This window comes from Tenrec ecaudatus, chromosome 10 (assembly GCF_050624435.1).
Source record: "Tenrec ecaudatus isolate mTenEca1 chromosome 10, mTenEca1.hap1, whole genome shotgun sequence".
Taxonomy (NCBI): Eukaryota; Metazoa; Chordata; class Mammalia; order Afrosoricida; family Tenrecidae; genus Tenrec; species Tenrec ecaudatus.
In genome coordinates, this window is record NC_134539.1 from 85,941,710 (window position 1) to 85,957,607 (window position 15,898).

Below are 15,898 nucleotides of genomic sequence, written 5' to 3' on the forward strand. Positions count from 1 at the left end.
ACAAGAAAGAAGGAAAATGTTCTAAAATCGAGCCTGGTGAGTATGCAACTCTTTAAGATGCTTGAGCTATGGAATTGCATATGTGAATTATATGCCAACAGAACTGTCCCAGGTCCCATTTTGCCTAGAAAAAGATGGTCAATATTAATGCAAATACCTCCGGCATTTCACCTGGGCTTGTTATTCTATGAAGGAAACTCCCAGATCTTAATAAACCAGAAGAAAGCAAGAAACCTACATCCATGGCTGTCAAGCCAATTCCATCTCACAGTGACCCTCCAGGACAGAGCAGAGCTGCCCCTGTGGGTCTCTCGGGCTGCAAAGCCTTACAGAAGCAGATAGACATGTCTTTCTCTCTTGGAGCGGCTGGTAGGTATCAGATGCTGGTTAGCATCCCAAGCTGCTTTGACTGCTGGACCACCATGGTTCGCTCCATAGAGTAATAGTTTCCACAAACCAGAAGAGTTCTGGGGAGGCACTCTGGTGGCACAGTGATTACACGTTGGTCTAACTGCAAGGTCAGCAGTTCGAAACCAGCAGCCACTCTGCAGAAGAAAGATGAGGCTTTCTACTCCTGGGAAGAGTTACAGTCTCTGAAACCCACAGGGGCAGTTCTACCCTGTGCTACAGGGTCACCATGAGTCAGAATCAACTCGGCGACCATCTAAGTCCACATGGAGTTTGGTTTGGTTTTTGAGAGGAGTTTCGAAGATCAAGAATGTGTGTTGAATTGGACAGAATGTCTTCAACGCATGCATTGACCTGTTTATATGATTATATTTCTTGGAGCTGTTAATATGGTGAATTATATTAATATATTTTCTAATCATTTTGGTAAACCCGACTTGATCATATTTTCTCTTACTCTATAACATTTTCTTAGATCCCATGTTCAGGTCTGTAACGGCACCTGCGATTTCTCAGGAAGCTCCTCTTCAGACCCTGCCTGGGCAAACCCAGAAACACCCAACATGGTCCCCGCTTCTGACACCCGCTGACCTTGCCATGCCTAGCCCCAGCCACCATCCCCAGCCAGAGCTGAGTCTACCCAGGGCAACGAGCAGAAGCACAGGACTCGTCCACATTTGTGGGCCTTCTCCGTCTTGACTAGCCAGACGAGGCAGTCAAGTGGTGGGGTCTCCTTGTCCTGAACCTCTGACTCCAGGTTCCTCTGAGAATTCAACCTTGGCTTGCCCTCACGAAGAGGTCTTAAAGCAAAGTGTAGTGAGGAAAGGAGATGGTGCCCCACTATCAAAAGGAAGACTTGTCTTCAAACAAGCAGCCATCTAAGTCCTCATGGAAGAAGCACACCAGCCTGTGTGATTCAAAGATTGTCAGTAATAAAATCCAGAGCCAAAGGAGGGAATGGTGTCAGGGCTTAAATTGTGAACATCCAGTTTGCCAAAGGCTGTGGATGACTGGAAGTCCAAAGTCCATTTATGGGGCCCACACGTGGACTCCAGCTCTGGGGAGTCCCCGTAACCATAGCTGCAGGAGGTGGACAGCCTTGTTGTCAGAGAAGGCAGTGCAGAATCAATTATGGCAGACATCGGTAGGTGAAAATGTAGCATCTTATTATTTGACCTCCTTTTGGACCCGTTTCAGTTAAACACACAAAAGTGATGGGGAAATAATTGTGGATTAAATCTCCTCTGACCACGGACCAGGGATGTGAACAACCTTGCTATTGTGCAGAATGCATCGGGAAGTGAATTATCGCAGAGGCAGTTAGGTTACAACTATCATTTGATCACCCTTATGATCCAGTTTAAATATGTTCTAGTTTTGAATATTTTCTACTTTCTTTCCGATGGAGGTTTCTATCTGGTTTACTTTGCCATTGCTGCTAGTTTAGTTCTGTGTTGGATGTTTTCTATGTGTGAAATCCAGGATAGGTAAATCTATGGGGTCCATAGCTGGGTTACTGGGGTGACGGCAGGGGAGATGGGGAGGAAATGAGGGTCTCATAACGATGAGTCCAGGAACGAAGAAGACAAAATGTTCTTGGAGTGGCTGTGGCGATGGCTGTACAAGTCTTCTTGATGGGCCTGAACTATTGAATTGTATGATATGTGTGATATGTGATATATGATACGTGAACTCCATGCCCATAGGGCTGTGAGAAACAACAGCATCCCGTCCTGAGTTCTCTTCCACGTTTCCTGCTTTCAGCCTGTGCATTTCCAGCCACCTCCCCTCATGTGCACCGGGAAGAGAAGACTCTATGGCTTTGCCCCAGCACACAAGCAGAGAGGAGCAAGTGGAGGAGGGTCACGGTCAAAGACACCTGGGAGAAAAGCTGGAAGCATCCTGCCCCAGCGCCCAGGCCCCGCGCGCCGCCACCTCACACGCACCTGGGGCCTTGAGTTCAGCATCGATGAAGGTGAGAAGTTCCTGGAAGATACTGCAGTAAGGAACGGGCCAGGTGAGGAACCGGTGGTAGGTTCTGGCTGCCTTCAGAAGGAGATCCGAGTTGGGCGGGACATGCGGCGTCTGGGATGGAGAGAGAGCAGCAACCAGAGGTCTGGATGAGAGAAGGCTCACTGATACGCTAGAGCAGGCCCTGCTCCTCTTCTGGAATGTTCTACAGTTCCTAGCAGTGAACTGCTCCAAGACCAGGCCAGCAAAACTGGAAGCCACCCACAGAGGCAGGGTTACAAAAGGCAAGATGGCACCCGGGGTGTGTCCACTGTAAGAACCGTACTGCTACTTACTCGGGGCAATGCCTTTCAAACCAAAGCCACCTTTGTGAACATACCCTCAGCAAAGCCGAAGGCTTATTCTTTGAGGGCAGATTGATTTCACATAAATGGGGTCATTTAGATCCACCAGTCTGGTGAATTAGGGGGCGACCACATTGGGGGAAATCATGGAAGCACAAAATGAAGTGGGCTGTACATCTGTCTACAGGATTGCTCCCGTGGCTTCTGCACCGAGGACCAGAGCGCCGGGCACAGTGGTGTCTCTATGGAGCACGGGAGGTCTTTCAGGGAGGCTGTTCGGAAGGGAAAGCTGTCGTTGTGTGGGTTGGCGCCCTTCTCAAGTCGCTGCTTGACAGTTACTCTCTGGGTTTCCCCCAAGGGGCGAGGGCTGTTGGGTGACAATTCCCGGCTCCCTTGTCCCCCTGCCTCTCCCGCCCGGCCCCTCTGGGACTTACACAGAGGAGAGTAGAGTAGAAAAGCAGGGCCAGAGGGGCGAGGAGGTCGTAGGTGCCCTGCTCCTGGACCTGTGGGACGACAGGGCAGAGAGGAGGTGAGGCGCACGCGCGGGGTGGCACCGTCTCATCCCAGTCCTCTTCGGTTTTGTTGGCTTGCTTGCATTTTTAAAGTAATGCCACCACAGGACATAGCATTTGAAAAACAGACAGGAAAAAAAATCACAATACTGTCCCACCATCCTCCGATTCCAACTTAACCACAGCTAATCCCTCCACCCTCCGATTCAAAGCAAAGTTAACCACAGCTAATGTTTCCAATGTGCTTTTCCTTATCCCAGTTTTCCTTATGCATTTTCTTCGGTAAAATCATAATAATAGGCGAGCAGTTTACTCTTGATGCCTTTTACTTACAATACTTTAAATTAATTTCTATTTTCCTACATGGTGTCTAAGATCGCTTCCCTCCCTACCCTGACTTACACACACACACACACACACACACACACATACACACACACACTATTTTTTACCTGTTTGTTGTATTCTTTAATTTTGTGGAATATTTTTTGATGTGCAGAAAATGTACGAGTTAGCTTTTCCTTTATGGGTTTTGTTTGGCACATAAGGATTATATGCATGTTCGGATATTTTCCTTCTTTGCTTCGAAGCCTCTAATGTTCTTACGTTTAAATCTTTCATCCAGCTAGAATTTCCTCTGCCTTGTGAGATAAGCTAGACCCTTCACTTCGTATTTCACCCAGTGCGTAGTTGGTTGCCTCTCTGTCGTCTTGGGAACTCTTCACTGATGGCGCTGTGTTAGAGATTGTAGTTTGTCGAAGCCCTTGCCGCCCCCATCATTTTTAGGAGCCGTGCACGATTCCTTCTGCTGGATCTCCCTAATTTCATCAGCTCCATTTAAACAGTGAGATCATTTTCTCGCTCTTCTGTAGGTTGCTGTAATGAAGACTTTAGGGCATGTCCGTTTTCGCTATACTTTGGATTATTATCCTTCAATAAGTAAAATCAATGACTTAAAGATTAAAAGCACAAACAGGACCTTTGAAGCACATTAGCAATTGCTTTCCAAAGCATTTTCCATGTATAATATTGCGATGCATGGAAGGACCAGTTGCACCACTTGCTTCGCTAAATTGGTTATTATAATTTTTGCAAATTTGCTAGGTAAATGCTATACCTTTATGGTCTTAATTTGAGTTCATTTTATTATCATTGAGGTGAGAATTTTTTTAAGTTCTATGCATTCTTTTGTGAGTTACTTCTTCCTTTTGAAAGCATGTAGTTAGAACCTACCACGCCATAGACACATATTGGACCAAGTTAGAGAATCTTTGGTTCAATTGCTTGGTTCATTGGGGCACTTTAGCGGCGGAGAAAGTCTCCCCACCTTCTCTGCTGCACTTGGTAACTCAACACACGCAAATTTTGAATCCTCCTTCTTTGTAACCTGAATCGAAGACATGTCCTCCATACCTGCTGCTGAGTCCATTCGGCAAACCTTGCCCTCTAAGACACAGCAATTGTCCTCTTCCGGCCAGGCACCACTAACCTGAGACCAGAACTAACTAGATGGTGCCCAGCCACCACTACTGACCACTCTGATTGGGAACACTGTAGAAGGTCCAGGACATAGTGGAAGATGTATACAGGACAACATTTTAAATCACAAAAAACACCAGACTTACTGGCCTGATTGAGACCGGAGGAACCCTCAAGACTTGGCCCTTCGAACCTGGAACAGAGCCCACTCCCTAATATCACATTTTAGCCAAACAATAGACAAGCCTGTAACATCCTGTGAAGAATATGCTCCTTAGAACAAGCAACCGTTCGAGACCCAAGGGGCAACATTTGCCCCAGAACAAAGTTCAGAAGGCAGGAAGGGACAGGAAACAAGGCGATGGGAAGTGAAGAACCCAGGGAGAAAATGGGAAGAGCGATGGGCTTTGAAGGGCTCGGCGCAACCGCTACTAAATGTAACGCGTCCCGATGGCTGCGTGGGAAACGACTGTCCTCTGTAACCTTCCCCCAACCCACAAGAACATGCTGAACACCCTCCCTTGTTGCTACATGGCTTTGGGTTGAGAAGTGGTTTCCCTCCTCTGTGTCAGTCTGCTGTGACCAGGGGCTGAGAAACCCAAACCCGAGCGACCCACTGCCGCCAAGTGCATCCCCCCTGATACTGAGTCCAGCAGCTCCACGGGGTTTTCTTGGCTGTGGGATCTGGACAGAACCAGATCGCTAGACCTTCCACAGCTCTGCTGGCTGACTTTGGATCGCCAGCCTGAAGGCTCCGAGTCAGGAGCAAACCTTTGTACCACCCAGCCACTGTCCAGGGTCTAATGAATGCCCCTGCCCCAAACTCACTGCTATCAAGTCTCCTACCATGGACAATCTCTACGAGGACAGCCTCAGTTCATTCCAGAGAGACGGCTGGTGGATTTGATCCAATGGCCTAGCAGTTGGCAGCCCAATGCCTAGCCCACAATGCCACCGGGGCTCCTTCCTCAGGGTGTCTAACATCCAAGCTCACTGACATCAAGCGGATTCTTCGTCACCCTGCAGGACAGGATGGAACGGCTCCTGTGGATTTCCGTGGCTGTAACTCTTCACAGGAGTAAAGAGCCTTGTCTTCTGCCCCTTTCGGACATGTTGTCGTTGCTATGGCTATTGTGGTTGTTAGGTCCATCGGGTCAGCACCGGCCCACAGCAACGCTAGCACAGCAGAACGAAACAGTGCATGGCCCTGCACCAGCCTCCGAATGGATCCTCTGCCTCAGCCCCTGGGGCAATGCATCTCATCGAGGCCGACTCTCCGCTTTACCAAACATGACCATGCCTTCAACGTCTGTAAGACTAAGTTGTGCCCCCCTTGCCTCTAAGGAGCACTCTGGCCTTACTTCTTCCAAGGCAGACCGGCTTGTCCTTTGAGCAGTCCCTGGTACTTTCAGCACTCTTCTCCGGCCCCACAATTCCAGTACCGCCATTCTTCAGTTGTCTTTAGGCCGTGTCCACCTTTCACATGCATGTGAGACACTGGACACGACCGTGGCTTGGGTCAGGCACACCTTAGTCCTCAAAGTAACATCCTTGCTTTGCAATAGTCTACAGAGGCCTTGTGCCGCGGATTTACCTAATGCACTGCATCTTTTGATCTCTTGAGGCCACTGCTTCCGTGAGCATCGACTGTGGGTCCAAGTAATACAAAATCCTTGGCAACTCCCACCTCGTCTCCTTGGATCCCAATGCTATCTATTGGCCCAGTTGTGAGGATGAGGATTTGGGCTTCCTGACAATGAGCTGCAATTCACGCTGAGGGCTACAATCCAGGACCCTCATCAGCGAATGCTTCAAGTCCTCCTCACTTTCAGCAAGCGAGGTTGTGTCATCAGTATTTCGCAGGTTATTAATAAGCCCGACTTCACACTCTTCTGCATATAATCCATCTTCTCTGATGATTCCTTCAGCATGCAGATTGAGCAGGCGCGGTGAAAGGGTTCAACCCGGGCGCACACCCTTCCTGATTTTACACCATGTGCTTGTCCCTTGTTCTGTTTGCACAACTGCCTCTTGATCCAAGTACAAGTTTGGAATGAGCACACTGAAATGCCCCAGAATTCCCATGCTCCCCAAAGTTATCCGCCATTTAGGATGGCGACACGGGCGCCTGCCTTTGCAGTCGATGGAACACACGTACACATCTTTCTGGCATTCTCTGCTTCGAGCCAAGACCCACCTGACATCAGCCATGGTCTTCAGGATGTAGAACCAGCTCAACGGTGCCCACATCATCCCCTGGGGCGGACAAAGACCTTCTTCTCATTGGGAGAGCTAGCTCCCCGAGAGACCCTCGTCTTTCCTTTGGGGATTCACATCTATTCTGGATTCCCAGCCCCGCTCCGTGTTATATGCACCCCTCTTTTTAGCGTGGGTTATAAGTGGGCTGCTAACCACCAGGTCAGCAGTTCGAAGCCCCCAGTCCTTCTACGGCACAAGGAGGTATTCCGCTCGCCTGAAGATTTTCAGCCTCAGGAACCCGGAGGGGCAGTTCTACCCTGTCCTAGCTGGTCAATATGAGTCGGAATCAACTTGGTGGCAGTGAATTTGGGTTTGGGGGTCACAAAAGGCCCAGGATGGGTGTTTGAGAAGGCCTGGGTTTACTTTTCTATCCTTTCCCATGGGTTGTCTCCTGCACTTCTTTTTCTCTTCGGAGGAAAGGAATTCCACCAGGCTTCCTCTGTCCTGTCCAATCAATGCCTTGAATGACAAGCCATCCTCGCCCGAAGCAGCAGCAGCTTCAACGCAGGCCCCTCACTGCCGTACAAGAGTCTTGTTTTTGTCAAACGTATCGCACCTTCTCCCCCAGTGACCACTTGCCATGGGGGACCCTGACTTGTGGGGTCACAGGAAATGAGCTGTGTGCGCCCCAGCTTTCCCATTCTGTGGAAGGAGGTTGCCAGATCTTTTATCCACGGCCCATCTGGGTTGACCTGAACTGCCAACCTTCTGGTTAGCCACCACGCTCACTCACCACTTGCACCCCTCAGGGGCAACACCCCTTCTGAGAAACGCTGTTGTGCTTCTGTCAGCACAAACGCACGACTTCCCGGGACCCTTGACAAAAGTTGCTGGTGGTCTGGTCACCCCAGACCTGTTGTTCTGGGGCACCGCTTGCTCCATTCTGGGAGGTGGCTCCTGCTCTGCTCGTCCATCCCTGCCCTGCCCTCACCTCTCGGGTTTTCTTCAGGATCAGTTCAAGGAGGATGAGGAAGTGGGCTGGGTCCCTGCTGACCAGCTCCTGGAGGCTCCAGCAGTTCAGACATAACCCAGCTAAAAGGAAGAAAGAGATAAGTAAAGGGTCAGCTGGGGGGTCTTTCAGCAGCCTTTAGGAGGTGATATAGTTAAGGTTTATTGTGCCAACCTGGCTTATAAACACATGGGAAGAATTGAAAGGTGGAAAGAGAAATGGCTCGGCGAGCCTCGTCTTTTTAGTTCTCTTGTCTCTAGCTCTCGGATGGCCAGACCAAGGTGTGGCTGCCTGAGCTAGTTCTCTGCCTCAGCTGGCAAGGCTCACTTCCTGTGAGACATCCCTGAGGAGAATCCACATGGGCTTACCCTGATGCAGCTCTGGGTGCTGGAGAAGTCTCGTGGAGACCCCTGCCAGCACTGAGATGCTTACACCTCCACTGGATTGAAAGACTTTCTACCCACAGGCCTGTGATCCTCCTGCATTCGGTGTCATTGTGTGTTTTGTGAGTTTGAGGAGGACTTTGTTGATCAGTGTCAGATACAAGGGTTAAGTCAGACTTATGGGCTTGGACTGGACTGGGTTGGGATGCTTTCTAAATGTACACTTACCCTTTATATATAAAACTCTCTCTTATACATATATGAGTTTCTGTGGATTTATTTCCTTTGTTTACTCAACTTACACAGGCAGGAGGGGAGGGAAGAAATGGAGGGCAGCCTTGGGGCTGCCCGAGAGCACTCCTTTCTAAGGCAGCAAGAGAGTCCTGGAGAAGAGCACAGGCCAGTCTCAACCCTACCGCATGCCATCAAGACATAGCAGTAAGTTTCTTACATCGGTGAGGGGCTTTAGAGACAGAAGCCTAGCATTCCAGTGGAGGGCCCCTTCGAGGCCAATGAGGCAGGCTTGATTCTGGTCCCCGGGCTCTGGAGAGCACCTGTTCTTCCCTCGCCTCACCTGCCCTGGTTCCTTCTGGTGGGGGGCCCGAACTCTAGATTCAGGGAAGGAGGGTAGAGGCCGTGTACACTGGAGGACTAAGCAGGAGAGCCATTGGAGTTCTGGCCCGGGACGCAGTCTGGGACAGCCGTGGGACTTTCCACAAGGGGCAGGCAATGAAGTTCAGGAAGAACAAGCTACGTTCATCTCTATTTTAAAGGCTAGATGATCACTTTGTCACTGACACTTCCCCAGGCTTTCTTATTTGGGATCTCTGTTTCTCTGTTGTCAGCAAGGGTAAACCCCTGAACACTAGACGGATCTCTCTCTCTGTGTGAGAGAGGAAGCACAGCAGTCGGGGTGGAAGTCAATGCCCTGACGCCCCAGCCCCTCGCGTGCGCAGGCTCCTTCCCATATCTCGGAGGTCTCTCGGAATGGGTCTAAGTGGCGGTAGGTCTTGCAAACATTTTCAGAAGTCAGACACTTCCTAGGCCCTGCACAATGAAAAGCTTCAAAACCACCTGCGCCCGAGTGAGTGTCCACTCATGGCAGTGCCACGCGTGTCCAGAGCAGAGCTGTGCCCGCGAGGGGTTTCTGTGGCTGGGTTTGGAAGCAGACCACCAGGCCTTTCTTCCTAGTCCATCTGTGCCCGGAAGCCTCACTGAAGCCTGGTCAGCATCACAGCAAGATAAAAGCCCCCCCGAGAGGTGGGTGGCGGTGGCTGTACTTGAAGCGCATCAGCAAGGAATCGAATCTGGGTCTCCTGCCTGGAAGGCAAGGCTTCTACCACTGAACCACGACCGCCCCCTTCTATAAACCTCCCCAAACAAACAATTCACTGCCACCCAGTCAATTCTGAGTCGTGGCGACCCTGTAGGACAGAGCAGACCTGCCCCTGTGGGTTTCTGAAACTGTCACTCTTTCAGGGAGCAGGAAGCCTCATCTTTCTTCCTTGGGATGGCTGGTGGCTTTGAACCGCTAACCTGGTGGTCCAATGTGTAACCATGAGGCCACCAGGGCTCCTCAAAACCCAGGTACAACGTAGGGAGGAAGAAAACGACTATGTACTGAGTGTCTCCCCTGCCCCAAGGGCGTCCAAGGCTTTGGTCTATAGAAGTGGATCTCGAGCTGAGTCAGAACCGCCCACTTTGCAGTTGGCAGCTGAGCACTTAACCATGGCGCCACCAGGGCTTTGCATTCATGATCTCCATTGAGTCCCCCTGGTGTCTCCTGTTGCTGCCCTCGCCACCATTCCCGTTGCACAGACTGCGCCGGTGGGGCTGAGGGACAAGGCTGCGTAGCTGTGAGCGGCGGCGTGAACCGGAACCCCATGCCAAGGCCCAGGGCAAGTCCTGACCTGGCAGAGGAGGAAGCAGCTATGGGCTGTCCTGAGGGAGGACGTCCAGGCAGGAGAAGGGTTCTGGGGCGGGAAGGACCCCGAGATGTCTAAGAAGCAGGCAGCCCATCCTGCCCACCTTGCCCTTCTCATGGAATTGTTGGTGAAGCAAAGGAGAGAGAGAAGGTGGGGGGGGGGGGTGGAGAGCGACTGTTTACTAGCAAAAGGATCACAAGGACCCCAGCCTGCAGACACATCTGGTTCCCAGCCCTGGGGGACAAGGAAATCGACTCGCTGGCGAGCGCTGAGATACCCCCTTCCACAGGGGAAGCTGGGGCCGGAGAAGGAACTAGACTCCTAGGCAACAGGAGCGCTCTGGAGCAAGGCGACGTGTCACTCAGCAGGATCGTGTCTGCTCCAGGCAGCTATGGCGGCTGCCAGCACGGGGCCATGAGGACAAAGTCATGGGGCCCCTCTACCCAAGGCCTCCTCTACATTCATCAGGTGTTGTGCCGAGGCGCGTGGGTCCAGCACCTGGCAGAGTGCTCACCAGGCCCACAGGCTCCCTAAGATCGCCTCCCCAGCTTCCTGGCACCTTACCCGACCATGAAGTGGAGCTGCGGCTGACGCTGAGCCCGTGCAAACAGCGCTCCAGGGCGTGCTGGATGCGGTCCTCCGTGCATGTCGTGGCCCCTGGCTGCATCCTGAGTCATCGCCTGCAGAGCGGACAGACACCAGCCATTGGCTAGAGCACTCCACTGGGGAGCAGACTGCGCGGGCCCTCAGCCCTAGGCCATCGTTTTGACTCCTTAACGGCGCTGAGGGTGGAGATAGGGGTGGGGGCTGGGGAAACCATAGGAACCTTCCAGGTGTCTGCTGGAAGCATGTAAGCTGGAGCGAGTGCAGCGTTCCAGGCAGCGAGGAATCTGGGATCAAGTGGACAGCTAGACTGGGACCTGTATGTCTCCCCCCCCAACCCACAGGGAACTGCTGAGGGTCACCATGAGCCTGGGACAGGCCAGAGAGTCACCAGACCCCAACGGGCTGGGCAAAAGGACCCCCAGGGGCAGATCAGAATCGTGTGGGGACTTTTTAATTTTAATCCCCTCTGCATCCAAGAATGGCCAAGAATGGGCCTGGAATCTCTGCTCTTGAGGACAAGCCCCCAGGAATCTCCTCAAGGAATGGGCAGTTCAGGGTTGGGACACTAGCGCAAGCTGTCCTCAGGTGCCCCGTCCCCACCCCCGCCCACCACATCCTGTGGGTGGGTTACCCAGGCCACAGGCAGCTGCTTCTGTTCTGTCCCAACCTCCCCACTTGTCATTCCTTTCCCAGACCCACCCCTGAACTCAAAGACTTCCTGGCACCTGCTCCACACCCGACCGAGGTGAGGCCAGTTAGGTGTGAAGGTCGTGCACCCAGTGGTGATGTCTGATGCCTCTCTGTCCACCAGCAGGCTCAGACTCAAGCCCTAACTGTCATAGTCGCTTGGCCCACGTGATGCTGGGCAAATTCTTGAGCTTTCCCAAGCCTTCATGGACACATCTGTAAAATGGGTTGACGATGGCACTGACCTCTGAGGGCACTGGGAAGACTAAATGACACGGCGGGTGTCCTGAGCCAGCTCTCCCAATCCATGTTGGCACCCCCACTCCAGCCTTGGCCATAAACACTGCCTTCACGCCCTTCTAGACGAACCTCCATCTCTAGCAAGTCAGGCCAGGCCATGAGCAGAAGCCCGGGGAGGAGTGGTCCCACTCTGCGGAGCCGGGACGTACTGGAACGCTAGGAGCAGCAGCAGAGAGCTGAGCCATGCAAATGAAATCAGCACCAAACCAGCCGCCTGGCCGGCACCGGGAGGCCCCTCTGTAGGCAAATCTTTCCACTTCCCTAGTCCGGGAGGAAGTGTGTCAAAGGAAGAAATAGCCCTTTGTAGTCAGCTGTTCAGCATCCTCTGACTGCCCGCTCCAGTGGTCCATGCCCTCCGAGGCAGGGAGGGTGGATGCATTCGTTCATCCTCCACGATGCTTACCAACCACCTACTTTCTGTGCCAGCCACGCCCACTGCCACCCAGTCCATCCGGACCAGAAAGAGGCTCGGTGGGCTTTCCCACGATTTTGCTCGAGGCTGGCCTAGCTTCCAGGTTAGGAGTCCTTGAGTCAACAGGCTCAGCTGCTAACTGAAGTGTTGGAGCAGGGGAGCTCAAAACGTCCATCGCGATCCATTGCATACGTAGTGTGGGCATTTTTAAATGCAGTCGCAAAAAGGAGGACCTGATGCCAGGGGCTTAAGTGGAGAGCACATGTTTTGAGAAGGATGAGGGCAATGAATGTACAAATGTGCTTTACACAATGGATTGTGATAAGAGTTGTATGAGCCCCTAATAAAACGATTTTAAAAAAGAAAGATAAATACCAAATTAAAAAAACGTAGTCGCGTGGTTTTTAAAAAATAGATGTAAGCCTATCATCAATCCTGTCACTTAACTGATATACAGCACAGCCAATCAGATGCAATCTTAGGTGTCAGACGCATGCGCAAACAACCGCGCAACGTGCAGCAAAATTGACAAGCTAAATTATCGCCAATTTTTAGACCTTAGTTTTTTTTCTCTTCAACGTAAGAAAGGGTATTAACATGAGTGGGGAGCTGGACCCAGTAAGAAGACACAAACGTATCACTTTCACACGGAATGGGAGATGTTGACACCACAAGCCGACACTCAGCTGAAGCCCAGAGCGCGTGAGCAGTTCTGGAACTTACTCGCAGAGGGAAAGCACCCAAACGTGAGAACATGGGCTCCCTCCTTGACTGCATATTCGGCTCTGCGTATTGGTGTGAGTCAGCCTTTTCCCCCATCGAGATCATGAGGTCCAAGTGCCGTTCCACTGTGACTGAAGACATTTGGAAGTGTGCTGGAGGCTGGCTGTTAGCAGCTGCTGTCCGGACTCTGCATCCCTGGCTCATTCCATTCAGTGCAAGTCATCAGAGTCAACTCAGGTCATGACAAAAACGTACACAGTTCATTGTGTTGTGTTGTGCAATATGGACTCATGTGGTTATGCAAGGTACATAACCATACATTGTACATATAAAGAATCCTCAATGCATTTATGAATCAATGTAATAAATACATAAAATAAATATGTCTTGCATTTTTGTAGTTGGTAGATCATTGTGACTTGATCATTTTATAAGTAGGTGAAAAAGGGTGAGCACCCCTGTGTGATAAGTTTGAGATGCCTCCAAAGAAAGGCCTGGAGATCTACTTCCAAAGGATCCACCATGGAAAACCCACTGTGACACATGTAGAGTTGCCAAGAATCCACTGAAAGGCAACCGGCTAGGGATTTGGAACTCACCATGTCTGTCTACACCAGCTGCCCACCCTCCACTGCCCCTCCTCCTAAGAGACCAGAGCTCCCAGAAGTCGCGGTAGCTGGCACGGTCTGGGCATCTCTCCATCTAGAGCAAGGGCTGACCTAGGCAAACTGGGTTTTAACACGGCCTCTCCCCAGGTCTGCAGTGGACCAGCCAGCCATGTCATGAGGCAGGAGTGAGTCACCCTGCTGACAATGTCCCGCATTGTAACACATGCAAATACCAGATGCAAATGGACACCCTGGGCCAGCAGCACTTTGGCCTGTTCCTGTCAGTGAACCCACCACCGCCATCGAATCGATTCTGACTCAGCTCGGTTTATCGGTCAGATAGGGCAGAGAACATTGTCTGGAGGGTTTCTGAGATTGTAAATCTTCATGGGGGCAGACACTTCATCTTTCTCCTGAGGAGAAGCTGCTGGGTTGGAACTACTGACCTTGCAGTGAGCAGCCTCAAACTGCCCTGAGACGGCTGCTCTGCCTTCCCAGAGGGCTAATAGGGCTCCCCAACCGCCTCTGTAACCCTTCTATCCTGCCGGGGGGTGGGATGTGATCTTCTGACCCCCTCCTGTCCAGTGGGGACAATCAAGACCTTTAGCTTGGTACCCAAGGCCACCTCAGGCTGGACCCTACTGCTCAGAGGCAAGATTTGCCCAAGAGGCTGGGGCTGGGAGCCTTGAGAGGGGACAAGAGGAGGGAGAGTCAATGTGGGGAAATCCCTGCTGCCTGTGGGGTCAGACACAGCACCCCAAAGCTCGTGCCTGCCCCTTGACACACTTGAGTCCCTATGATGAGTCAGTTGTCAGCCATTTCTTGTGGCTTCTCAGCTCAGTGGGACCCTACCAGCTAGGGGACCAGGCTCGTGGGGGTAGTGGTTCCTTCGTCCCTCAATATGTTGCCTGCAAGCATTTACCAGAGGCTTGCAACAAGGCCCAGCTTCCCTGGCATCCTACTCTGAGACCCTCCTCCCCACCTGGCTGCCCCCTAAGAAAAGCTCAAGTTGTGTAATTCCCAGCTGCTGCCGGGAACGCATCCTCCCCTGCCCGCAATGTGGTGGAGCAGTGTTGAAACATCCAACCATGGGGCCAGTCCCCACTGCCAAGTTCCTCTTCCGAAGCAGTAAACACTCAGTCCTTACTGGGGACCCTGGACACGGGGTGAGTGGGAATTGCAGGGGGGAGGTGGGCCTCTTCTGCCCCCTTCTTCACATGTTGCCATGACCCCCTTGTGCTAGCTCTAATGAGTAGAGCAAGTCAGAGAATGGGGTCTGCCGGGGCCCCAGTGGTGCCCTCATCTTTCTGAGGCAGCCCCCCCCCTAGTGCAGAGAGGGGCTTCATACCTTGGAGGGGCTTCTGAAACCATCCGTTATTGTTCGGTGCCCCTCGACTCCCCAGAGCATCCCTAGGGAAACACGGCCCCGTCCTGTCCTGTGCCATCCTCACAATTGTTCCGGTGCCTGAGCACAGGGTTGGAGCTACAATGTCAATCTAGCTCCTCAAGGGCCTGCCTCTTTTTAGCTGCACCTCCACCTTACCAACCAGGATGTCCTTCCCCAGGGACTGGTCTCTCCTGGCAACATGGCTAAGGTGCGTGAGACAAAGTCTCACCATCCGTGCTTCCAAGGCAGACGTAGCTGGTCCTTGGCTCCATGGTTCTTCCAGTCAATTCAAATGCAGTCTGCTCCAGTCAGCCTGTTCAGTGGCCAACTTTCACAGGCATTGGAGGCAACAGAAAATACCATGGCTTGGGTCAGGGACACCTTCATGCTCAAAGTCACACCTTTGCTTTTGAACACTTTAATGGAGGGCTCCTATCTTATAAGGAGGGAGAAGTGGGTCTCCAGGTCCTGGCTAGCAGCCCAAACTGCTGGCTGGTTGTTCTGGAATATTCCAGGCCCATACCTTTGAAGCGTTAGTTCCACAGGTAGGAATAAGCACAGTACCAGGGCCTGTGGTTCTGTCCCTATCTCACTGGTCACCCCAGTTCCAGGCCATGCCCCCTCTTCTCCTTCCAATCACCCATACTCTACTCCTCGGGATCGCTCAAGGCAGAATCTCTCCTGTGGTCAAATTCCCCATACAGAAAGGACCACAGGCTAAAGGCACCTTGTCCTACACTGATCACCTGTGTAGGATGAGATGGGAAAGGGTTAGAAAGAAGACGGAAGGAAGGACAAAAGAGGGACAAAGAGGGGGCTGTGCTGCTCTGAGGGTACCTCTTAGCTCTGACTCTGAACCACCGCTGTGCTTCAGGTACCTACTGCTGGATCACTAATGGCAAAGCTGGCCGTTCAAGGCCCACCAGTGATCCCTGGGAGGAAGAT

General features: G+C 52.0%; 1 protein-coding gene across 2 annotated transcripts in view; it reads right to left on the bottom strand.

Annotated features, from left to right (window-relative positions):
- PIK3R5 (phosphoinositide-3-kinase regulatory subunit 5) overlaps positions 1-10,900 on the bottom strand; it is a 36,411-nt gene extending 25,511 nt beyond the window's left edge. For both annotated transcript variants that reach the window (XM_075559136.1, XM_075559135.1), the window contains exons 1-4: positions 10,795-10,900; positions 7,905-8,005; positions 3,158-3,226; positions 2,355-2,493 (exon numbers count right to left, since the gene is read on the bottom strand). In XM_075559136.1, the coding sequence (XP_075415251.1) occupies positions 2,355-2,493; positions 3,158-3,226; positions 7,905-8,005; positions 10,795-10,897 (412 nt within the window). In that variant the 5' untranslated portion in view covers positions 10,898-10,900. The remainder of the gene's footprint in view (positions 1-2,354; positions 2,494-3,157; positions 3,227-7,904; positions 8,006-10,794) is intronic.
- Between the last annotated feature and the right edge of the window lie 4,998 nt (positions 10,901-15,898).